Source organism: Talpa occidentalis, unplaced genomic scaffold (genome assembly GCF_014898055.3).
Source record: "Talpa occidentalis isolate TD23 unplaced genomic scaffold, MPIMG_talOcc4v2.1 talOcc4.7, whole genome shotgun sequence".
NCBI lineage: Eukaryota > Metazoa > Chordata > Mammalia > Eulipotyphla > Talpidae > Talpa > Talpa occidentalis.
In genome coordinates, this window is record NW_023605083.1 from 119662077 (window position 1) to 119687345 (window position 25269).

Consider the following 25269-nt stretch of genomic DNA (forward strand, 5'->3'; position numbering starts at 1 on the left):
CTAGTTTTTAAATGAAGCACCCAAAGTTACCCATCCCCTTGTGGGTAAAGTCCATCCATATGGGATTGGCCCAGAGCAAGGCCCCAAAGCCTGCCACAAGTCTAAGCATCTTCCAGTGGGGACCCACAGAAAAGGGTCAGAAACTACCAGACAAGGCCGGAAGGAAAAGAGCAAAATCAACATCAAAATAAAAGCTGACACTGTCACCTCCCCATGGGTCTCACCCACATCTGTGTCACCCTGTCCACGACCAAAAGACAAGCGCAGCTTCTTCACGTGTCTCTAGGCTCCATCCTGCCTCCTTCCTCAGTCTCTTCTGCAGCTTTTCCTCTTCTTGCTCAGCTCCACCCTCCCTTGGGTGGGGCAGGGAACCTCCCCCTTTCCTGGGGACCACCCTGTTACAACTACACTGAGTTTCTTGGTGCAGAAATTCATTTTGGAATCTCCTCTACTTAGCACTGTACTTGGTCCTATAAGCCTTGCTAGACTGTGTTCTTTTCCCCTTGGTAATCCCCTTCTTTCATATGCAGAAAATTTTCTGTGCCACCATAGATATGGTGGAATAAAAATTAAAAGGGGGGATTGTAACAGGGTGGTCCCCAGGAAAGGGGGAGGTTCCCTGCCCCACCCAAGGGAGGGTGGAGCTGAGCAGGAAGAGGAGAAGCTGCAGAAGAGACTGAGGAAGGAAACAGGATGGAGCCAGGAGACCTGGAGGAGGCGCGAGAAGCCTAGAGACACGTGAAGAAACTGCGCTTGTCTTTTGGTCGTGGACTGGGGGCACAGATGTGGGTGAGACCCGTGGGGAGGTGACAATGGCAGCTTTTATTTTGATGTTGATTTTGCTCTTTTCCTTCCGGGTTTGTCTGGTAGTTTTTGACCCTTTTCTGTGGGTCCCCACTGGAAGATGCTTTAGACTTGTGGCAGGCTTTGGGGCCTTGCTCTGGGCAATCCCATATGGATGGACTTTTACCCACGAGGAGACGGGTAACTTTGGGTGCTTCATTTAGAAACTAGACTCTGCCTTACCTGTATTGTTTCCTAGTTGTATTAAAGTTCCTTCCCATTAAAGTCTCATATGTTTTGTGTTGATGCGGCGGATGGCAGAACCCTACATAAAATAGGCAGGTTTGCAGGGTTTGGGCTGCCCCTCTCCCTGTCCTATAACACTTTCTTCCCACAAGGGCCTTCAACTGGTCTTTTTAACTAATGGAAGGCCTTTCCCCATTCCACCCCTTTCACCACCTAAGGCCCTCTTATTCAGATCTCAATTTAAATGTACTTTCCTCTAATGAGAAGCAAGCCTTTTCTAACCTTTGACTTGATAAGATCATCAGTGGTATTATTTAAAACTTTTCTTTAGGGCCTCAAGCCTGCACCTGCAACCATGAAGTCCTCTCTTAGCAAACCTGTCCCTTTTGGGGCAGCTCTTCCTGCCTGCTTGTGTCTATACAAGTGTCTTTTACTTTTCTGTCCCTTTCCCTAATAAACCTGCTTTTTAAATATTAAAAAAAAAAGTATGTCGTAAACACAGGGGCCTGCCTGGGGTTAAGTCTCAGCACTATCACCTCTATGGCCTGAGTTTCAATCCCCAGCCAGGAAGCTAACCCACATGGCGCAGCAGACCTCTCCTGTCTTGCCTGCTGCTTCTCTTAGCAGTGTACTTAAGAAAATCTGCCTGTTCTTCTCCCGACTCTGTCTCTGGTGAATCATCCCCCCCACCAACACCTCTGGCCTACACCCCAGGTCCTCTACACAAAAATAAATGTTTTCTTTTTTAAAAAGTATGCTATAAATACTATATAATCTAATTCTTACAACCTTAAGTTAATGAAGTTCAGGGAGCATTTATCAAAGTGAAAATTTTCACAATTAGTTCATTTTTGAAAAATTTCACAGGGCCTCCCCGGTGGCGCAGTGGTTGAGTGCTGGGTTGCGAAGCTACCCACAGCTGCTGCAGTGCCGGTTCGATCCCTGGCCACTGGGCGAGGGTCCCACATGGCGCGCAGACCTCCCCTAACTAGCCTGCTGCTCCCCCTCAGCAGTGTATTTTGTCAGTCGGCCTGTTCTGTTCCCCACTCTGGGTCTGGTGAATTCTCTCACCCTCCCGCGCTTCTGACTATACTCAGTGCTGGTATAAATAAAATAAACAAATTTAAAAAAATAATAATAAAATAAATAAAATTCTGTGTCCTCTGTAAAGAACAAATTAATTCAACAACTATCCATGGAGTCCTGATTTTAATATTTTTGGAGTTGGCAATATAAACATGAAAACACCAAACACCACCCCAACCCTTTTTTTTTAAGATTTATTTATTTTGCACACAAAAGCTGGGGTGTAGGCCAGAGGTGCGGGGTGGTGAGAGGATTCACCAGCGACAGAGTGGGGAGCAGAATAGGCACATTGAACACACTGCTGAGGGGAGTGGCAGGCAAGACAGGAGAGGTCTGCTTCACCATGTGGGTTAGATCCTTGGCAGGGGATCGAACTAGTGCTATAGATAGCTTCATAGTGCTGAGACTTAACCCCTTGATCCACCAGGGAGGCCACCACCCCAATCCCTAATGGACTCACCTGATTTAAAGATTCTGAAAAAAATGTCTGCTAAAATCATACTTACGGGCCTCCCTGGTGGCACAAGGTTAGGTTAAGCACCGTACTATGAAGCAATACACAGCCTCGACAGTATGAGTTTGATCCCTGGCTGGCCAGGTAGCAACCACATGGCGCAGCAGACCTCTCCTGACTTGCCTGCTGCTCCCCTCAGCAGTGTATTTCAGTCAGTCTGCCTATTCTGTTCCTCACTCTGTCTCTGGTGAGTACTCTCACCCCTCGCATCTCTGGCCTGCACCCCAGCTATTGTTGCATAAATAAATAAATCTTTAAAAAAATACACAAAAATTGTTAAATTACTATGATTTCCAAACTACAAATGTCATTATAAGAGAAAAAAGTCAGTAATTTTGCTGATCTCATGCCAGTGTTTATTAAGATGAGTCAGTCACTTCATTTAATCGGTTCATACATCTCATGTCATCTGTTTACATATCAGACAGTGTGGGACCTTTTACATCCAGGCCCTCTTGCGTCAATGAAGAGTATCATACATGAATTCCAGTACCTAATGTTCTCCTTTTTTCTTGCTAGCATTAATTTATCTATAGATGATTGAAAGGTTGTGAAAAACTTACCTTTTTCAGTTTTATACAAGATTTTTGGACTCAAAAATTTAGGTAACAAACTTTTTTGGGAGGGGGTTACCCATCCAAATCTGCAAGAACATTTTCAAGGAGTGATTTCAAAAGTGGATTCTCCTGCTCTCATTCAGAAAGTTTTCCTGTCCCTAATTTACTGACTAAATGTTTCCATCTTCACCTATACAACTTGTCTTCTCTTCCTGGCCCTACTCCAATGCCCCACTTCCATAAAACTTTCTATTAACTCCCCCAACTTTCTTTAGAGTCTCTGCAGAGCCCTGCATCATTCTTAAGGTATTTATCACCGGATATTTGTGATATTAATATATTGCGTACATTCCACTTGAGGACCCTGAGTGGCCACTATTATACAGAAAGGGGCCTTAAAATCTCACGTGAAATTGAAGAAGGAAGAAGAATAGACAAGGCACTTCTCTGTATCTTTGTTTCCTATCTCAGTGGGTGGTGGTGAATTAATATGTGTAAAGGAGTTTTGAAAAAGTAAAAATGAGGGGCAGTAATAAGATAATCTTTTCTTTTCTTTTTTTGTACATGAATGTGTTTCTTATTCACAGTTATAATCTTCTGTGTGAAGAGGAAAGGCTAAATGATACCAGAGGGCCATGGATGATATCAGTAGGTGATGATGAGCTTTTAGGTTTTTAGATTTTAAGCAGAGTCATGAGCAGTTCCACAGGATGTGTTTAGCGTCAAACATGGATTTGAATCTTTTCTTTGACACTTGCTGGACTAGCTTTGTTTCGCAGAGTAAGTTATTTTCCTTCTTAGTCAGGGTTTATCTATAGAACAGGGACGAAGGTCATGTTGCGCAGGGTGATAAGAGAATTAGAGATAATGCACGGCCATATAAATGGGGAAGCATTGCTAATACTGAGACTTGGGCTGAAATGTCACTACCTCCGCTCTGTCCTGTTCACAATATTTTCCTCAATGGTGAAAGAGTCGTAATCAAATACAGTATGTGCTGGAGCCTGGGTGTATTTGTTTAAAGAGTTATCAATAAAGTTTTGAATAAAAAAACCGTACTATTTCAATAAAGCTTTGCTCAAATAGGGAGCAAATATCTTATCGCGAGAATCTGGCGGAATGCGTTTCTTGCGCGAGAGTTGTTCTCGCGTTGTTTTCATCAAGCAGTGACGAGAGGCGAACGAGAAGCCCAAATACCGCGAGAACCCGGCGTGTTCTCGCGGTAATTCCTGGGATTGCCCCCTCCCCCCCTTCTCCAAGTGCCGTTTCGGTTTAACCTAGTGTGTGACTGTGAGTCTGTGAGGGAGCGAGTGTGTGAGCTATTGAGGTGAGGCGGTGGCAAGAAAAGGGGCTCCCTCAGAAGCGAGGGACAAAGGGGGCCTGAGGCACCTAGGCTGCGGGACCCCGCGACAGGAAGCCGCCCCGAGCCGGGCTACCGGGTAGGGGAAGGGCCCGCGAAGTCCTCACAGGGCCCCAGAGCCAGAGTCGGGCCCCACAGCCCCGGGCGGTCGGCTTCCTACTTCCTCGACCTTCCCGACGCCGGGGCCTGAGGATTGGCTCGGCCGGCGGAGGGAGGAAGCAGACTTGAGCAGCTACCCGTTGTCTCGCAACTCCACTGCTGAGGAACTCTCATTTCTTGTCTGGCTCCTTCACCCCTACCTCATGTAGGAGGGTGCTGAGGAGTCGGGAGGGAGGAGGAGCCTGGACTACCGTCCCTTCCCTCCCCACCCCCTTTTAGGGGCGCTTTGGTAGGCGTGGGGTTGGGGTTGGGGGGGGTGGGTGGGGGTTACTTTTTGGAGTGCTGGGGAACTTTTTCCCCTTTTTGAGGCCAGAGGAAAGGGAATGCCCAATCCAGAGAGACATGGGGGCAAGAAGGACGGGAGTGGAGGAGCTTCTGGAACTTTGCAGCCGTCATCGGGAGGTGGCAGCTCGAACAGCAGGGAGCGTCACCGCTTGGTATCGAAGCATAAGCGGCATAAGTCCAAGCACTCCAAAGACATGGGATTGATGACTCCCGAAGCAGCACCTTTGGGTACAGTTATCAAACCTTTGGTGGAGTATGATGACATCAGCTCTGATTCCGATACCTTTTCTGACGACATGGCCTTCAAGTTAGACAGGAGGGAAAACGATGAACGTCGTGGAACTGAGCGGAGTGACCGCCTGCACAAACATCGTCACCACCAGCACAGACGTTCCCGGGACTTACTAAAAACTAAGCAGACCGAGAAGGAAAAAAACCAGGAAGTCTCCAGCAAGTCAGGATCGATGAAGGACCGGATATCAGGAAGTTCAAAGCGTTCAAATGAGGAGAATGACGAGTACGGGAAGGCGCAGATCTCCAAAAGCAGCAGCATCAAGGAATCCAGGTCATCCAAACTGCATAAGGAGAAGACCCGAAAGGAACGCGAGGTGAAGTCTGGGCACAAAGACCGGAGTAAAAGTCATCGGAAAAGGGAAACACCCAAAAGTTACAAAACCGTGGACAGCCCGAAACGGAGGTCCAGGAGTCCTCACAGGAAATGGTCTGTCAGCCCCAAGCAAGATGATAGCCCCTCAGGAGCTTCTTACGGCCAAGATTATGACCTCAGTCCTCCAAGATCTCACACCTCTAGCAACTACGACTCTTACAAGAAGAGCCCTGGGGGTACCTCAAGAAGGCAGTCCATTAGCCCACCGTACAAGGAGCCGTCCGCCTACCAGTCCAGCACGCGGTCACCCAGCCCTTACAGCCGACGGCAGAGGTCTGTGAGCCCCTACAGTCGGAGGCGGTCGTCCAGCTACGAAAGGAGCGGCTCTTACAGTGGGAGATCGCCCAGTCCCTACGGCCGCAGGCGCTCCAGCAGCCCTTTCATGAGCAAACGGTCTCTGAGTCGGAGTCCACTCCCCAGGTGAGCATTTGCCGAAGGTCTTTTCCTTGGGTGGGTTGCGAGGAGCTGGCTGTTGGGCACGGCAGCCTTTTGTTGAGCCCCCGGTGTTCGTCATTGACTGGAACACTCAGTAGGCTAGGCATTCAAGTAGGTGAGTCCGAGCTCTTACCCCAGAAGTGGACAAGTGGAGAGTTCACGTGCCTAAAACTGCTACAGGTAGGTGCTTTACAGTGGCGGGCTCCTCACTTGTCAGCTCATGTGTGAGGAGGAATGGGCTCCTGCTTCCCGAGGGCATGGAGCCCTGCTGCTTGGCAGAGCTTGTCTGGCTTTTCTGTTGCTTTGTTTTCAATTTTTAAAATCACCTTGGTCTTTAGATTTCAATGGCCCTAATTGGAGAGGTAGGAAATCACAGATTTTCAGCTGTATTTTATCCGAGCTGCTTGCTTAAGTCACATACCATTTGTGCTGCCCACTAAGTCGCTAAATGTCAAAGCTTACTTTGTGATTGATGATATTTTGATACCATGTAAGAGACTTTGAGCTGTTATTGCTCATGGAAATTTAACTGGCTCTCCTTTTTCCCTTTTGATGCAGAAATTGGTTCCAAGGATAATTGGGTTTTCCTTACAGCATTGCCATTGGCCTGCCCTATGAGTACTGCCAATTTTCAGAATTTTTCTCTCAAAATTAAATGGTAATAGTACCGTCACTGTGCTATTTTTGCAAGAAAGGCACGTTAGTTGTTAGAGTAAATTATCTACAGAAAACTTCTTGTTTCTGGATGATGAGATATACTCCTCTCTGTCCACAAAGCAGAACATGGCTTTGGGGTTACACCTGAGTGGAATTCTAATTTTGCTTTGTGACTTTGGGCAAAAAATTTAATTTATCCATGCCTGAGTTTCTTCATGTGTAAGATAAGAATAATAACTGTCTACTTCTAGAGTTGATGTGAGGATGAATAAGCAACTATGACACGCACAGCACAGTGACTGACACCTGGAGCCTGTTAGTAAATTCTGTGAGGAAAATGTTAAACTCTAGTGGAGAAACTATGTTAATTTGAAAAAAATCCATCCATGTCTTTTATATGTCATGTGAGTAATTTTTGTTTACTTAAAGTTTAATTATCTATGAACTATTTTGAATTCATCAGGTTTCAGCATTCCTAGATGTCAGACTCTGAAGTTCCTTAGTCTTCCCTTCCCAACTCTGTCCCATTTTTTTATAATTTTTCAAGCTTAGAAAAGGTAAAAGATTGTAATGAAGACCCATGTATGTACCATATAGATTCTACAGTTAATATTTGCAATTTATGTTAAATCCATCAGTCTATCTTTTGTTTTGAGTCATCTTAAAGCAAGTTGCAGACATCAGTATACTTCATTCACTGTAAATACTTAAGCATGTATGCCATTAGCTAGAGTTCAAATTTTTCCAGAGGTTTGAGGGGTAAAATTTATATTCAGTGAAATGAGTAATTCCTAAGTGTGCCATTTGTAAACTTCCTTAGTTTTTAAAAGAAATCTAAGAAATATTCTTAGAAAATTGTTTTTTTGAGGGACTAGTTATACTGAGGCTATTCTGAGCATTTTTACTGTTGTGGGGGTTTAGGAAGACAGAAGTGCATTGAAGCTAAAAAATAGGAGTTTCAGTAAGAACTGCTGCTTTGCATGATTCTTTTTGGGTTCATTTCTCAAGTTCTCTCTTCCTATACTCACTTAATTGGTGCCAGAGCCAGAGCAGTAACGGTGAAAATAAGGAAAGAATTGGGGACCCAATATGATAGTATAAAGCACAATATAAATACTGCATAATCCCAGATTCATATCCACATTTTTCATGGGCTTATAAAAAGCATTATATGTTTGTATGTATGCATTACAGATTTTTCCTCATTTATTGGAATTCTAAAAAACAGTAACTACAATTTTTTACAGTCAGAGTAGAGAAACATATAGCTCCTATGGTATTCTCTTTTCCCTTGAGAACAGTAAAAATTGAATAAGCAACATTGTTTTAAGAGATTGAAAATGCTTTAGCAGAAAATCTTTGTGTCCACCAAATTAGTAATGATTAGTGGTAGAAATTTCATTTCAAATGTATAGGACCAAACAATTCAGGAGAAAATACATGTTATTGAAGACAAATTTTTTGTCTGTATTTACCTATTTATTGTCTCCTCTCCCTCCCTTGCCTTTTTTTTTTGAACAGTGAATCTGGACCTCAAATGTAACATTTCTGTCATTAAAAATGCCACAAGCATATGGCCATCCAAACATTCTTATTGACAGTAGTCTTCTGTTCAGAAGTTAAAGGATTTGTAGCAGAGATCCTTAGGAAGATTTAGTCACATCGAAAGATGGTAGAACAATGGTTTATAGAAAATGGCCTCTGACATTACTTAGTGTTTGGGATTTTTAAGGTTAGAAGTTATTCTGGGATAGGATGTTTATTTTATCCTGGCTTTAATTCAATCAGGAAAAAAAAATCACCTTATTAAAGTTATTATTTACAAGATAAGTTTTAACTTCCTTAAAGGTAAGTGGATATGTGGTAAATCCATTTAGCTACATCAATATTCTTTCCTTGTATTCATATATACATGTTGTTATTGTTGTTTTAAGTTATTTGATTCCTATAATGACTTTAATATAACTTTTTTTTTTTTTTAGGAAATTTTGAAAAAATAGTACAGGTATAAGAAAACCATGACTACCATCATCTGAGTTGTTGTCCCCTACACATCCTTCCTTTTTTTTTTTTTTTTTTTTTAAAGATTTATTTATTTATTTATACAGCACTGGGTACAGGTCAGACTCGCAGGAGGGTGAGAGGATTCACCAGAGACAGTGGGGAACGAGCAGGCCGACTGACTGAAATACACTGCTGAAGGGAGCAGCGGGCAAGGCAGGAGAGGTCTGCTGCGCCATGTGGGATTCTCTCTGGCCAGCTGGGATCAAACCGGTGCTGCACAGGCTGCGATGGCTTCACAGCCACTGCCTGCGCCACCAGGGGAGGCCTTCCTTATTATTTTTTGGAAACACATTTGATTCATGTCAGTTTTAACCAATCAGTCATCAAAGATAAAGGGAGATACTGAAGATCTGGAATGTGAACAATTTGTTTTAGACTACTGAGCAGATCACATTTTGTCTAGTCACACACTTTTAATGTTACTTTTTTTCTCACACTGAGAAAAAACTGGTGGCTTTATTAGTAAGTGAAAAATAATCAGTGAGGGTTTGGTTTCAATTTAGAATAATATGTTTCATAGAGTCCCAAACTTCACTTCCCAATGTTTCCCTTGCTAATTAAGAAAGTGAATTGAACATGCAGTAGTACGTTGCTTTATGAATTCCTAAAAACTTGATTGGAAATCATTTCATAGAGAAAGCTCCAAAGGCCATCATGTTTTTGAGGAATTTTAATTATTTTGGTAGGACAGTTTCTTAGTTTGAGAGTCTTATATTTTGGGGGTTAGTTTAGTATAGGCATAACTTAATTATAAACTGAGGAACATAATCTTGTCCTGAGATCTGTCCATTAAATAGCTCCCTAGTTAAAAAAAAAAAATTAGGGGCCTCCCTGGTGGCGCAAGGGGTTAAAATGCAACCTGTGAAGCTCTCCGCAGCCTCTGCAGCATGAGTTCTATACCCTGGCCGTCCAGGGAGCAACCCACATGGCGCAGCAGACCTCTCCTGGCTTGCCCGCTGCTCCCCTCAGCAGTGTATTTCAGTCAGTCTATCTGTTCTGTTTCTCACTCTGTCTCTTGAATCCTCTCACCCCTACACCTCTGGCCTGTACCCCAGCTCTTGTATGCATAAATAAATCTTAAAAAATTAAAAAATAAAAGTAAGAGCTTTAAAAAGAAATTAGGTTTTGGTTAAGCTTGTTAGTTTTAACTCCTTGATTGCTATAACTCACTTTTAGTGTACAGTGTCACTGTTTTCACTTGATCAGAGATAAAACATTAAAAGTAATCATCACAAATATGGGTATTTACTAGTGTGGGGAAAAAATCAATATCTTCCTTCAGTGGAGAATATTTTTAGTGTTACATGATTCAAATATGTTTTTCAGGATTTAGTTCCTTCTAAAATATTTTAAAATATTTTTTGTAATTTTAGATTTACAGAAACTTTGTGAAGACTGTACGGAGTTGTTAAATGCTCTTGCATCCAGTTTCCCTTTTCATTAACATCTTACTTCACTGTGGTACACCTGTTATAGTTAATGACTCAATTAGGGAACTGGTAGTGATACATTATTATTTGATGGTACCTAATCTATTTTTAAGATTGCTAAATTACTCAAGAAGTTTTTTTAAGTTGACAGTTCTCCATATTTTTGTTTTACTGATCTATTTTCCTCCATGTTGCAGTAACCTATCCATTTTTTTCACTGTTGCCTGCATTTATCTTCTTGCCTTTTTCTTTTTCCAATAGGAAATCCATGAAGTCTAGAAGTAGAAGTCCAGCATATTCAAGACACTCATCTTCTCATAGTAAAAAGAAGCGATCCGGGTCACGCAGTCGACATTCCAGTATCTCACCTGTCAGGCTTCCATTGAACTCCAGCTTGGGAGCTGAACTCAGTAGAAAAAAAAAGGAAAGAGCAGCAGCTGCAGCAGCAGCAAAAATGGATGGAAAAGAATCCAAGGGGTCACCTATATTCTTGCCTAGAAAAGAGAACAGTTCAGTAGAGGCTAAGGATTTAGGCTCGGAGTATAAAAAGTTCTCCAGAGGTGTAAAATTGGAGAAATCTGCCCCAGATACTGAACTGGTGAATGTAACACATGTAAACACAGAGGTCAAAAATTCTTTAGATACAGGGAAAATAAAGTTGGATGAGAACTCCGAAAAGCAACCTGTTCCTAAAGATTTGAAAGCACAGGGAACAAGAGACTCTAAACCCATAGCATTGAAAGAGGAGATTGTTGCTCCAAAAGAGACAGAAACATCAGAAAAGGAGATCCCTCCTCCTCTCCCCACAGTTACTTCTCCTCCACCTCCATTACCAACTACTACTCCTCCACCTCAGACACCCCCTTTGCCACCTTTGCCTCCGCTACCAGCTATCCCACAGCAACCACCTCTGCCTCCTCCCCAGCCAGCATTTAGTCAGGTTCTTGCTTCTAGTACTTCAACTGTACCCCCTTCTGCTCATCCAAGGACATCTACTCTGTCCTCTCAGGCAAATTCTCAGCCCCCTGTACAGGTTTCTGTGAAGACTCAAGTATCTGTAACAGCTGCTATTCCACACCTAAAAACTTCAACATTGCCTCCTTTACCTCTCCCCCTTATTACCTGGAGATGATGACATGGATAGGTAAGTGTCATAGTTAACTGAAAAACCTAACCCTCTTGATCTAAGTGTAATACATTTCTGTTTTCAAATTTTGTTAAAACTTCTCTGATGCATGGCTGTTAGATTGCTTTCATGAATAGGAAATGCCTTTGATGTTTGATTTTCAGTGGAAAACTTCAGTTATGATGTTACTTGGGGAGAGAGTTTTGAGGCCTAGTAACACATTTTCTTACAAGTTTATTGGTAAGGCTAATTTTTATTCAGGTTTCTAAGAATCAGTAGCATTTTTCTCCCTGAATTTTATGTTGAATATTGTAATAGGTGTAGAAAAATTAAAAGAACAATACCCTTACACTCTTCTCCCAGAATGAACCAGTTGTTAGCTTTTTGCTACCTTAGTTATCATGACCCTTTACTTCTGATTACTTCAGCATGTCTCTCCTAACAACATTTTTCCTGTATAATCACAGCAGTGTCATCACCTAAAAAAAAATCAGTGTAATAGTATAATATCAATAATCATCTGAATAATTTTCCTAGTTGTTTTTTTCCTCCAGATCCAGGAGAAAGGTTTATTTTGAAAATTGATGCTTTAAAAAAAAAAAATTCTCCTGTAGGAAGGAAAAGAACAATACGTAGAATCTTTGCTAATTAGAATATAAATTCACAATGGGATGATGGTAAGAACTCTAATTTTAATGAGTCCTCTGAGTATTGAGAACTGAAATGATTGTGAAGCATGAATCTTTATGGAAGGCATTAAGAAATATATTTAATTTCTTGGCAGAACTAGCTAGGCAGGTATCTGTTAGCAAACAAGCTTTAGCAATTACATGAGGTGTCAGTCTTTGTGTTACTGTTTTTTTTCTGTTGAGATCCTGCCCTCTTGTTCTCTAGGATATGAGTTTTCTTTTTTAAAAAAATTTATTTATGCATACAAGAGCTGGGGTACAGGCCAGAGATGGGGTATGTGTGAGAGGATTCACCAGAGACAGAGTGGGGAGCAGAACAGGCAGATGTACTGAAATACACTGCTGAGGGGAGCAGCAGGCGAGTCAGGAGAGATCTGCGCTATATGGGTTGCTCCCTGGCGGGCCGGGAATCAAATTCGTGCTGCAGAGGCTGTAGATTGCTTCATAGCACGGTGCTTAACCTAGTGCCACCAGGAAAGCCCCGAGTTTTATTTTTCTGACAAACTTTCATTGTAAGAATGAAAATAAGTACCACTTATCTTTCATTCCAGATCAATTTCCAAACCTTCGTACTTTTTAGGTGACATCAGTAGTATGAACTGTGATACATTTAAATCCTTTAGGTCTTTATTTTTCCAGATTACCCTCTGTGCCTTTTAAGATGCAAGTGCATTAGATATATTAAAAAATATTTGGGGGGCCTCCCCTGGTGGCGCAGGCGGTTGAGTGCAATGCTGTGAAACTGTCCACAGCGTCCGCGGCTCGGGTTTGATCCCAGCCGGCCAGTGAGAATCCCACATGGCACGGCAGGCCTCTCCTTTCATCCGCTACTCCCCTCAGCAGTGTATTTCAGTCAGTCTGCCTGTTCTGTTCCCTGCTTTTGTCTCTGGGGAATCCTCTCACCCTCCTGCGCATCTGGCCTGTACCCCGGTTCTTCTATGCATGAATAAATAAATCTTAAAAAACTATTTTGGGGCCTCTGTTTGCCTATGGGTTAAGTCTCAGCGCTGTCATCACTGTGGTCTTAGTGGAGTCCCTGGCCAGGGAACTAATCTAACCCACATATGACACAGCGGACCTCTTGTCTCACTCACTGCTCCCCTCAGCAGTGTATTTCAGTAAATCCACTGCTCTGTTCCCCACTGTCTCTGGTGAGTCTTCTTAACCCTCCACACCTCTGGCCTACACAGCAGTTCTACACGCACACACAAAATTTAATGGCTCCATTTTTTTTTTTAAAGATTTATTTATTCATACAAGAACTGGGGTACAGGCCGGTGGTGTGGGGGGTGAGAAGATTCACCAGAGACAGAGGGGGGAACAGATCAGGCAGACTGACTGAAATACACTGCTGAGGGGAGCACTGGGTGAGCCAGGAGAATTCTGCTGCGCCATGTGGGTTGCTCCCTGGCCGGGCATTGAACTCATGCTGCAGTAGCTGCGGATTGCTTCATGGGTTGCGTCTTAACCCCTTGCGCCACCAGGGAGGCCCTAATGGCTCCATTATTAATCAGTGGTAAATCTAGATTTTAAAGAAAAATTCCACATGTTCTAATACTTATTCATGAATTTCTACCACAGTTTGAGCATAATAAATAGAACTTGTATTTTATGTAGAAAAATTTGAAGTACACAATATACACATCACAGATAAAAGCAATGTGTTTTTATACTTCTTGTTGAAAAAAGAAATAGTTGGGGCTCCCTGCTGGCGCAAGGGTTAAGACACAACCTATGAAGCTATCTGCAGCCACTGCAGCATGAGTTCGATTCTCGGCCAGCCAGGAGCAACCCATATGGCGAAACAGATCTCTCCTGTCTCTCCCACTGCTTCCCTCAGCAGTGTACTTCAGTCAGTCTGCCTGTTCTGCTCCCCACTCTGTCTCTGGTGAATCCTCTCACCACCCCCAAACCTCTGGCCTGTACCCCAGCTCTTATATGAATAAATAAATAAATCTTGGGCCTCCCTGGTGGCGCAAGAGGTTAAGTCACAACCTATGAGGCTGACCGTACCCACTACAGCACGTTTGATCCCCAGCCAGGGAGCAACCCATATGGCGCAGCAGACCTCTCCTGACCTGCCCACTGCTCCCCTCAACAGTGTATTTCATTCAGTCTGCCTGTTCTGTTCCCGACTCTGTCTCTGGTGAATCCTATCACCACCCCCCCACACACACACCTCTGGCCTGTAACCCTGTTCTTGTATGCATAAATAAATAAATCTTAAAAAAAAAATATTTAAAAAAAAAAGAAAAAAGAAATAGTTGATCATTATCTACCTAGAGAAAAATCATGTAAATATTAGTTTACATAGTGGTTAGAAAACTAACAGTGTGGCTAAAAAATCCTAATTTTGAAATGTTTACTTGGCTTACTAAATAACTATTGAACCTATCTACTGTGTATCAGTGCAGTGTGCAGATTTCTAGAGATAGAGTGATTTTGATAAAAGGCACATAGTGATTTCTGTCTTTCAAATTTGGCATAAAGGGGTAAAATAAGGCTATTTAGTATTGGAGTATTTGTGGCTGTCTTTAAGAGTGTGTCTAAGAGAGAAGTAGGCAAAACTTTTTAATGTAATTATTTTTAAATGTATGATTATTATCAGATGTTTTTCACTGATACTTAATCTGAACTGTTAAATAGATATGAAGATTCTTTCACGATCAGGTTTTTTTTTTTTTTAATGACTTATTTATTTATGCATACAAGAACTGGGATACAGGCCAGAGGCGCGGGTGGTGAGAGGATTCACCAGAGACAGTGGGAACAGAACAGGCAGATTGACCAAAGCACACTGCTGCGGGAGCAGCAGGCGAGTTAGGAGAGGTCTGCTGCGCCATGTAGGTAGCTCCCTGGCCGGGGATCAAACTCATACTGCAGTGGCTGCAGACAGCTCCATAGGCTGTGTCTTAACCCCTTGCGCCACCAGGGAGGCAAAAAAATAATTTTTTTTTAAAGATTTTATTTATTTATTTATATAAGCACTGGGTACAGTCAGATGTGCGGGAGGGTGAGAGAATTCACCAGAGCCAGAGCGAGGAGCAGAACAGGCAGAAGGACCGAAGACATTGCTGAGGGGCGCAGCGGGCGAGGCAGGATAGGTCTGCGCACCATGTGGGACCCTCACCGGTGGCCAGGGATCGAACTGGCGCCTCAGAGGCTGTGGGCAGCCTCACAGCCCAGCGCTAAACCACTGCGCCACCTGGGAGGCCCCAAAATATAATTTTGATTTAAGAAACATTTTCAGGAAGAAATCTGAAATTTGCATATGAAACTCACATTTCCTTTCTGTTTTCTCATGTGAGACTGCAGCATCTTTAATCTTAAGAATGTGATTCATCTTTGTATTATAGTGCTATAGTTCTTTGACCGTATCAGTAGAACACAGAATGCAGTCAGTGAATATTGGTTATTTGAATAAGTAAAACTGTGTGGAGGAGTCAGGGTTAGGGCTTATGTGAAATTACACAGGTCATGTAGTTAAATGAGTTGAGGGGCTCCCCGGTGGCACAGCGGATTGAGCGCTGCGCTGTGTAGCTGTCCACAGCCTCTGTAGCACAGGTTCGATTCCCGGCCAGCCAGGGAGAAACCCACATGGTGTGGCAGACCTCTTCTGCCTCACCTGCTCCCTTCAGCAGTGTCTTCGGTCCATCTGCCTGTTCTGCTCTCCACTCTTTCTGGTGAATTCTCTCACCCTCCTGCGCCTCTGACCTGTACCTATTCTTGTATAAATAGATAAATCTTAAAAAAAAAAGAAGTGAGTTGACACATGGATGATGTAAAACTTGAGTGTTTGTTTTCTTTTGGGATAAGAATGAAATTCCCTTCAATCATATATATTTAGGGGAGGAGTGTATTAACCTAGGTATCAGTGCAGGAGTGAATTTAACTAATGGTCAAAGCCTTCTTCATTCATGGTTTGCAGTTTTTGGTTTCAAGTAGCAAAGGTGGGTACCGATTCACCCACTTGATATAGTACATTCTTCATGAACATAGCTATTCATGGGGATCTCCTGCTTTTAAGGAGATCATCTATATGCTCTTCTTTAAGATTTCAGTTAACTACATAGGGTTTTTTAAATTTTGTCTGTTTTTTGGATAACCTGGTTCATTTTGAGTTTATATGATTTTAGAGTATGTTATCCTTTAAGTTTATATCTTTATAAAGTATTGAGCTTTGTATAAAAAAGAAAGGATCTGTGTGAGCACTCAGATTTGATTTAGGATTTTGTTACTAAAATGTGTGGTTCCCGTTTTTTATGAATTCAACTCAAATTTTCAATAGAATCTGTTTATAAAAATAAATCACTTTTTAAGTGACCTGCTTCAAGTGGAGGGGATAAATAATCACATTTGAAATAGTTTATATTGTTATAATTTGAAAATTACCTTTTTTAAAAGATTTATTTATTTATGCATACAAAAACTGGGGTATAGGCCAGAGGAGGGGGTGGTGAGAGGATTCACCAGCGACAGAATGAGGAGCAGAACAAGCAGATCTACTGAAATACACTGCTGAGGGGAGCAGCAAGCAAGACAGGAGGGGTCTGCTGCCCCATGTGGGTAGCTCCCTAACCTGCTGGGGATCAAACTTGTGCTGCAGAGGCTGTGGATAGCTTCATGGTGCTGTGCTTAACCCCTTAAGGCACTAGGAAGGCCCTGAAAATTATCTATCAAGAAACTAATTTTCTGGGGCTTCTCTAGTGGTGCAGGGGGTTAAGCATCACACTGTGAAGCAGTCTGCAGCCTCTGCAGCACACGTTCGATCCCTGGCCGGCCAGGGAGAAGCCTACTTGGCGAGGCAGACCTCTCCTGTCTTGCCCGCTGCTCCCCTCAGCAGTGTATTTCAGTCGGTCTGCCTGTTCTGTTCCCCACTCTGTCTCTGGTGAATCCTGTCACCCCTCCCCCCCACCCCGCAACTCTGGCCTGTGCCCCAGCTCTTATATGCATAAATAAATAAATCTTTAAAAAAAAAAAAAAAAAACTAATTTTCTTGTTAAATAGTTCATGTCATTTTATATTCTTTATTAACAATAAGGACTTATTAGAGGTGCCTATAAACTAAATTGTGTCTATAAACTAAATTCCATAGACTATAGACTATCCATATTCTAAAATATAATAATATATTTTATAATATTTATAATATATATTTATAAATACTATATATTTTATTATATCCTGTTTTATTTCATCTTAGTAAAATCCTAGGGCAGGCCTAGAACTTGACAACTTTTAAAAATTATTATACATGAATATTATGCAGCCACATGTGAACTCACCTTCAGCTATAAATGAGGTATCAGTATTATTGATAAGTAGATAAGCACTTTCTGATATTGAATCTTCATGTAATGACTTAAATGTTCAGCATCTGTTTCCCTGTGTTTGATTGTCTCTGCATCTACCATATGTCTCAGCACTGTGTAGAGCTATATTTTACTACTTGACAGTACACTAAAGATTAGAGGCCATAATATTGTTAAGCATTGCAATTTTATGCCGCATCATTATTTCCATGTTTTTTTTTTTTTTAATTTTTTTTTTTTTTTTAAATAGAGGCATTTTTTTTTTATTTATTTGTTTGTTTGTTTTGTTTATACATGCACTGGGTACAGTCAGAAGCGCCGGAGGGTGAGAGAATTCACCAGAGCCAGAGCAGGGAGCAGAGCAGGCAGAAGGAGAGAAGTACACTGCTGAGGGGAGCAGCGGGCGGCAGGAGAGGTCTGCGCGCCATGTGGGACCCTCCTCCGGTGGCCGGGGAGCAGCCGGGGAATCGAACCGACGCCGCAGAGGCCGCGGGCTGCTACGCAACCCAGCGCTCAACCGCTGCGCCACCGGGGAGGCCCCTATTTCCATGTTTTTGATACATTGGTATTTGTTGAAACAGGATTTGACCTCTATTCAAATTGTGTGCCCTAAACTGGTAGTCTATCTCCTACCAAAACCACGTTCTTTCTTGTAATAAATGTGCTAAAATGTAACTTTTCAGGGGCAATACACATTTTCACAGCGAACTGTACTATATTTAAAACTGTACAGTAAACCCTAAATATAAAACATAAATTGAACTGAAATGAAAAGATGGTGAGAGAATTTAGATACTTTGAGTCTAGTAAAGCAGACTCAAAAGCTACTACTTCTTACCAATTTTTATATCATTTTAATCTCTTGAAATCAGACAGTACAATCAAATCTAGATTAGTTTATACTACCTCACTCAGAACCAACATAGACTGTGGAGTACAAAATGATGCCTCTGAAAATCATGAGGAATTGAAATGGACATTAGTAATTGAGAAATTAGGAATTTTCTTTCTCTGAATGTTTTAAAAACTAGAGAAATTTTTAGAATTTATACTACACCCTGACTTGAGTTTTCCGGCAGTAGGCTTTCTTCCAAAGATAGAAAAATCTTAGTGCAAATGATAAATATGTGGTGTGTTCATCTCTACAAGATTCACCACAAAGTTTCAGAGGATCATTTTGTACTCCAAATGATGTGGTACAAACTAATTGTACTGTCTTATTTACAAGAGATTAAAATGATAAAAATTGGGGCCTCCCCGGTGGCGCAGCGGTTGAGCGCTGGGTTGGGAAGCTGCCCGCAGCCTCTGCAGCGCCGGTTCGATCCCCGGCTGCTCCCCGGCCACCAGAGGAGGGTCCCACATGGCGCGCAGACCTCACCTGCCGCCCTCTGCTCCCTGCTCTGGCTCTGGTGAATTCTCTCACCCTCCCGCACTTCTGACTGTACCCAGTGCTTGTATAAATAAATAAATAAATCTTTTAAAAAAAAAAAATAAAATGATAAAAATTGGTAAGAAGTAGTAGGTTTTGAGATTGGACACAAAAAAGGGTAGTAGTATACTTTTTTTTTTTTTTTTAAATAGAGGCATGTTTTATTTATTTATTTGTTTGTTTGTTTTGTTTATACATGCACTGGGTACAGTCAGAAGCGCGGGAGGGTGGGAGAATTCACCAGAGCCAGAGCGGGGAGCAGAGCAGGCAGAAGGACCGAAGTACACTGCTGAGGGGAGCAGCGGGCGGCAGGAGAGGTCTGCGCGCCATGTGGGACCCTCCTCCGGTGGCCGGGGAGCAGCTGGGGATCGAACCGGCGCCACAGAAGACGCGGGCAGCTTCGCAACCCAGTGCTCAACCCGCTGCGCCACCGGGGAGGCCCGGTAGTAGTATACTTTTAAAATATACGTTGTAAAAAAAAAAAAATATATACGTTGTAAGGGATAAATCTATTCTTTGTTCTTCTATAATAGAAATATTCATGCAAAGAGTATACTTTTTTTATATATCTACTTGTCAAAAAAATGGAGTAGGCTCCTGGTGTGGGTAGAATCCCAAGATTCTTCTTAACATTTTTATACTGTGATGGTATAAAAAGGACTTACTGTCTAGTATGGGTTTTTTTTTTTTAAGATTTATTTATTTATACAAGCACTGGGGGTACAGGCTGGGGGCGCGGGACAGTGAGAGAATTCACCAAAGACAGAGCAGGGAGTAGAACAGGCAGAAAGACTGAAATACACTGCCAAGGGGAGCAGCGGGTGAGACAGGAAAGGTCTGCCACTCCATGTGGGAATCTTCCTGGCCGGCCTGGAATCGAACCGGCGCTGCAGAGGCTGTGGACAGCTTCACAGCACTGTGCTCAGCTTTTACAGTGCTGGGCTCAACCTGCTGCACCACGGGGAAGGCCCCATGGACAGCTATTTTGATAGTGAAAGGGCTATTAAAGAAAAGTTTTAAATAATACCACAGATGATCTTATCAAGTCAAGGGTTAGAAAAGGCTTGCTTCTCATTAGAGGAAAATACATTCTATTTTTTTATTTTTATTATTTTTTTAAAGATTTATTTATTTATTTACACAAGCACTGGGTATAGTCAGAAGCGTGGGAGGGTGAGAGGATTCACCAGAGCTAGAGCAGGGAACAGAACAGGCACACTGACAAAGAAATACACTGCCGAGGGGAGCAGCGGGCACGGCAAGAGAGGTCTGTCGCGCCATGTGGGGCCCTCGCCAGTGGCCGGGGATTGAACCGGCGCTGCAGAGGCTGCGGGCAGCTTCTCAGCCCAGTACTCAACCGCTGCGCCACCAGGGGAGGCCCGAAAAATACATTTTAAATTGAGATCTGAATAAGAGGGCCTTAGGTGGTGAAAGGGGTGGAATGGGGAAAGGCCTCCATTAGTAAAAAGACCAGTTGAAGGACCTTGCCGGGAGAAAGGAGTGCAGAAATTTTCTGCATGTGAAAGAAGGTAAGGGGACTACCCAGTGGAAAAACACAGATTTGGTGAACTCCAGTGAGTTGCAGTGCTGCTTTGTGAATTTAAAATGATGGCTTCCTGTATTTCATTTCATCTCAATGAAAATACTAATAGGAGCTTAGGAAGGACATTAGAGAACATGTTGTTACTGGAGCTACAAATAATACCCCAAAGTTTTAATTGTCTCTTTAATATAGATTCTTTTTGCAGAGTCCAGGTAAGTTTTACTGTGCTATGTTCTATTTCCTTAAGTTAAAGGCTTTTTTTCTCTTGAAATCCTTGTAATCAGCAGACATTATAGAAATATCCCCCTTTACCACTATTGGGAGATAATATTTACTATAAGATTTTGGTAGAGACCACATTCACAAAAATTTTATTATATAAAGGTTCTATATTATTACTGTTGTTAGTCTCTTACTGCACCTAACTTATAAGTTAACCTTTACTATGGATATGTACATATAGGAGAACACATAGCATATATAAAAGTCAGTACTATCTGCAGTTTCAGGCATCTGTTGGAGGTCTTGGAATATACTCTCCTTGAATAGGTGTAGTCTACTATATAAGCTTTAAAAAGTTTTATGTGCATATTCTTTAGTTGTGATCTTTTCTTTTCTTCCTTTCTATTGTTTAGTCCAAGAGAAACTCTTCCTTCAAAACCTGTAAAGAAAGAGAAGGAACAAAGGACACGTCACTTACTCACAGACCTCCCTCTCCCTCCTGAGCTCCCTGGTGGGGATCCGTCTCCCCCAGAATCTCCAGAACCAAAGTCAAGCACACCACCTCAGCACCCATATAAAAAGAGACCAAAGTGAGTTTTTGGAGGGACCTGTTCTTTTATTTATTTGTTTGTTTGTTTATTTATTTATTTATGCATACAAGAACTGGGGCACAGGCCAGAGATGCGGGGGGGGGTGAGAGGATTCACCAGAGATAGAGTGGGGAGCAGAACAGGCAGATTGACTGAAATACACTGTTGAGGGGAGCAGTGGGTGAGACAGGAGAGGTCTGCTGCGCCATGTGGGTCAGCTCCCTGGCTAGGGATCAAACTCAGGCTGCAGTGACTGGCAGTGGCTAGCAGCTGCTGGTGATAGCTTGATAGCGCTGAGACTTTAACCCCTGAACCACTAGGGAGACCCCTGCATAAGCGGAATTTAGAGATCCAACTGTTTTTCAGGAAAACAAAAATTTTCTACAACCAAATATATCACGAGCTCTTGATTCCTTCCTATTTTTTTAGTTTGTAATAGAATATTAAAGAAGAAAAAAATCCATTTAGTCGGGATGTGTCAACCATGTATATAATATGAAATGTACATAATGTATCAATAAATGAAAAATTAATAGATGTGGCATTTCCCACCCCCCCTTAAACCACATAAATTTGGCTTAACCTTTTCGGTTGTTCGCATTCCTCTCAATAAAATATTTATTGATCATGTGTCATTCCCAGGGTTTTAGATTTTATTCTCATAGTAGCCCTATGATGTAGAGTTTCTTTCCCCAGTTCGTAGCTGAGGAAAGCAATACTTAATAGAAGTCAGAAAGTAAGTAGCAGATCTATTATTTGATCTTATTTCTTCCTAAAGACAAATATCCGTGTCTTAGCCACTGTGAGAAATGGTCTAAACTATTCTTTTTATACTATTGATTCCTGCCTTTTCAATAAAGAAAGATGAAAGAATCAAGAGCCAAAGAATTCATCATAAAAGAATTCTCTTTTCATCTTTGAATAGACTTAATTTTTTTTAAAGATTTATTTATGCATAGAACTGGGGTGTAGACCAGAGGAGTGATGTGGGGGAGGGGTGAGAGTATTCACCAGAGAAAGTGGGGAGCAGAACGGGCAGATCTGCTGAAATACACTGCTGAGGGGAGCAGTGGGTGAGATAGGAGAGGTCTGCTCCACCATATGGGTTGCTCCTTGGCCAACCAGGGATCAAACGTGTGCTGTAGTAGTGGCGATAGCTTGCTAGCCACTTTGTCTTTAACTCCTGTGCCACCAGGGAAGCCCTAATTTTTTTTTAAGGTTTATTTATTTATACATACAAGAAATCTGGAGTGTAGGCAAGAGGTGTCAAGGGTGAGAGGATTCACCACAGACAGAGTGGGGAGCAGAACAGGCAAATCTACTGCGATACACTGCTGAGGGGAGCAGTGGGCAAGATAGGAGAGGTCTGCTGTGCAAAGTGGGTCAACTCCTTGGCCGGGGATTGAACTTGTGCTGCAGTGGCTGTGGATATCTTGATAGCCCTGTATCTTTAACCCCTGAGCCACCAGGGAGGCCCCTGAATAGACTTAATTTTTTAAAATAACTTTTAAATTTTATTTTTGTTTTGCCTCTTAGAATTTGTTGTCCTCGTTATGGAGAAAGAAGACAAACAGAAAGCGACTGGGGAAAACGTTGTGTGGACAAGTTTGATATTATTGGGATTATTGGAGAAGGAACCTATGGCCAAGTATATAAAGCCAAGGACAAAGACACAGGTAAATACTGCTTAGAATTCTGTATGTTAGAAATATAAAAATTTAGCAATACTAATAACATCTTAAGTAGAATTAGCGAAAGTAAATTTTTGTGTTTCAGTTCTGTCTCCTGAAGTTACTAAATAGACTAAATTTTCAAAAAGCACAGCATAATTGTTTTCTGCTATATATTACTTTTTTTTTTTTGAAGATCTTGTTTATTTTTGGGCCTCCCCTGGTAGCAGGCGGTTGAGTGCCACACTGTGAAGCTGTCCACACCCTCTGCAGTGCAGTTCGATCCTGGTTGGCAAGATACCCACATGGTGTGGCAGACCTCTCCTGTCTCGCCCGCTGCTCCCTGCAGCAGTGTATTCCATCAGTCTGCTGTTCTGTTCCCCAGTCTGCCTCTGGTGAATCTTCTCACTCTCCCGCACATCTGGCCTGTACCCCAGTTCTTGTATAAATAAATAAATAAATCTTTAAAAGATTTTATTTATATTTAAAGATTTATTTATACAAGCACTGGGTACAGTCAGAAGTGCGAGAGGGTGAGAGAATTCAACCGAGCCAGAGCGAGAAACAGAACAGGCAGATGGAACGTAATACACTGCTGAGGGGAGCAGCAGGCCGGCAGGAGAGGTCACTGCCTGCCATGTGGGAGACCCTCACCAGCAGCCGGGGATCGAACTGGCACTGCAGAGGCTGCAGGCAGCTTCGCCAGCCAGCGCTCAACTGCTGCGCCACCAGGGGAAGCCCTATTTTATTTATATTTTTTTAAGATTGTTTTATTATTATTTATACAAGAACCGGGGTACAGGCCAGATGCGCGGGATGGTGAGAAGATGTCCACTCCATGTGGGTTTCTCCCCGGCTGGCAGGATTGAACGCATGCTGCAGAGGCTGCAGACAGCTTCACAGTGCAGCGCTCAACTACCTGTGCCACCAGGGAGGCCTGATTTTATTTATTTTTGTGTAGAAGACTGGGGAGACAGGCCAGATATGTGGGGGAGGTGGGTTGAGAGGATTCATCGGAGACAGATTGGGGAGCAGAACAGGTGGATCTAGTGAAATACACTGCTTAGGGGAGCAGCAGGCAAGACAGGAGAAGTCTGTTGAGCCATGTGCATAGTGGGCCTTTGCCTTGGTAGCACTGAGACTTAACCCCTGAGGCCGCTAGGGAGGCCCTATTTCTGTTTTGTTGTTGTTGTCCACTGTAAATGTTTCATGATTGCTTGCGGAAAAACAGAAAAAAGATAAAATTTATAGGTTCTCTGCTTGATAGAGGTGTCAGTTCTTAAAGATAAAATGAAGTAGTTGAAATATGATTGCTTTGTTCCCCCCCCCCCATTCCCTTCCCTTCTTAATGGTGCATTTTATTTTTATTTTATTTTATTTTATTTTATTTTATTTTATTTTTATTGATGCATTTTAGTAGTCCAAAAGTTTTAGGCCTGATTGAATTTTTTTTTAAGATTTATTTTATTTATGCATGCAAGAGCTGAGGTATAGGCCAAAAGTGTGGGGAGTGTTGGGGGGGGGGTGACAGAATTCACCAGAGACAGAGCGGGGAGCAAACAGGCAGATTGACTGAAATACATTGCTGACAGGAGAGGTCTGCTGGGCCATGTGGATTTGCTTCTTGGTCGGGGAGCAAACTCATGCTGCAGTGGTTGCTGATAGCTTCATAGTGCTGAGACTTAACCCCTTGCACCACCAGGGAGGCCCGGGCCTAATTGTATTGAATTAAAATTTCAAGTCTTAAAATCAAAGATAAAGAGAACATAGGAATTTTTTTTTTTTTAAATAGAGGTATGTGGGATATAGCATAAAGTAGGCAGTAAATTTGTCTTTTTTTTTTTTGATTTTTTTTTAGATTTATTTATTTATTGATTGATTGATACATACATACATACAAGCACTGTGTACAGTCAGAAGCACGGGAGGGTGAGAGAATTCACCAGAGCCAGAGCCGGGAGCAGAGCAGGCAGAAGGACCGAAGTACACTGCTGAGGGGAGCAGCAGGAGGCAGGAGAGGTCTGCGCGCGCCATGTGGGATCCTCTCCGATGGCCGGGGAGCAGCCGGGGATCGAACCGGCGCTGCAGAGGCTGTGGGCAGCTTTGCAACCCAGCGCTCAACCGCTGCGCTACCGGGGAGGCCCTAAATTTGTCTTTAGAGCAGGGTCACAATGATGGCTAGAAAATGCTAACCAATACTAATAATTGCTTGAATTTGTTGTGACAGGCGAGCTAGTGGCTCTAAAGAAGGTGAGACTGGACAATGAGAAAGAGGGCTTCCCAATCACAGCCATTCGTGAGATCAAAATCCTGCGTCAACTAATCCATCGAAGTGTTGTTAACATGAAGGAAATTGTCACCGATAAACAAGATGCTCTGGATTTCAAGAAGGACAAAGGTACCAGCAAAGAACCACCTTTCTGTAGGATGATTAGTACATCTTAA

General features: G+C 42.5%; 1 protein-coding gene across 1 annotated transcript; it reads left to right on the forward strand.

Annotated features, from left to right (window-relative positions):
- Nucleotides 1-4977: 4977 nt before the first annotated feature.
- LOC119231587 (cyclin-dependent kinase 12-like) lies at nucleotides 4978-25269 on the forward strand. The gene is given in 6 exon segments (XM_037493290.2): nucleotides 4978-6077; nucleotides 10505-11353; nucleotides 11355-11387; nucleotides 20978-21154; nucleotides 22691-22830; nucleotides 25052-25269. Coding segments are annotated over 6 exon segments (2466 nt in total). The 5' UTR covers nucleotides 4978-5028.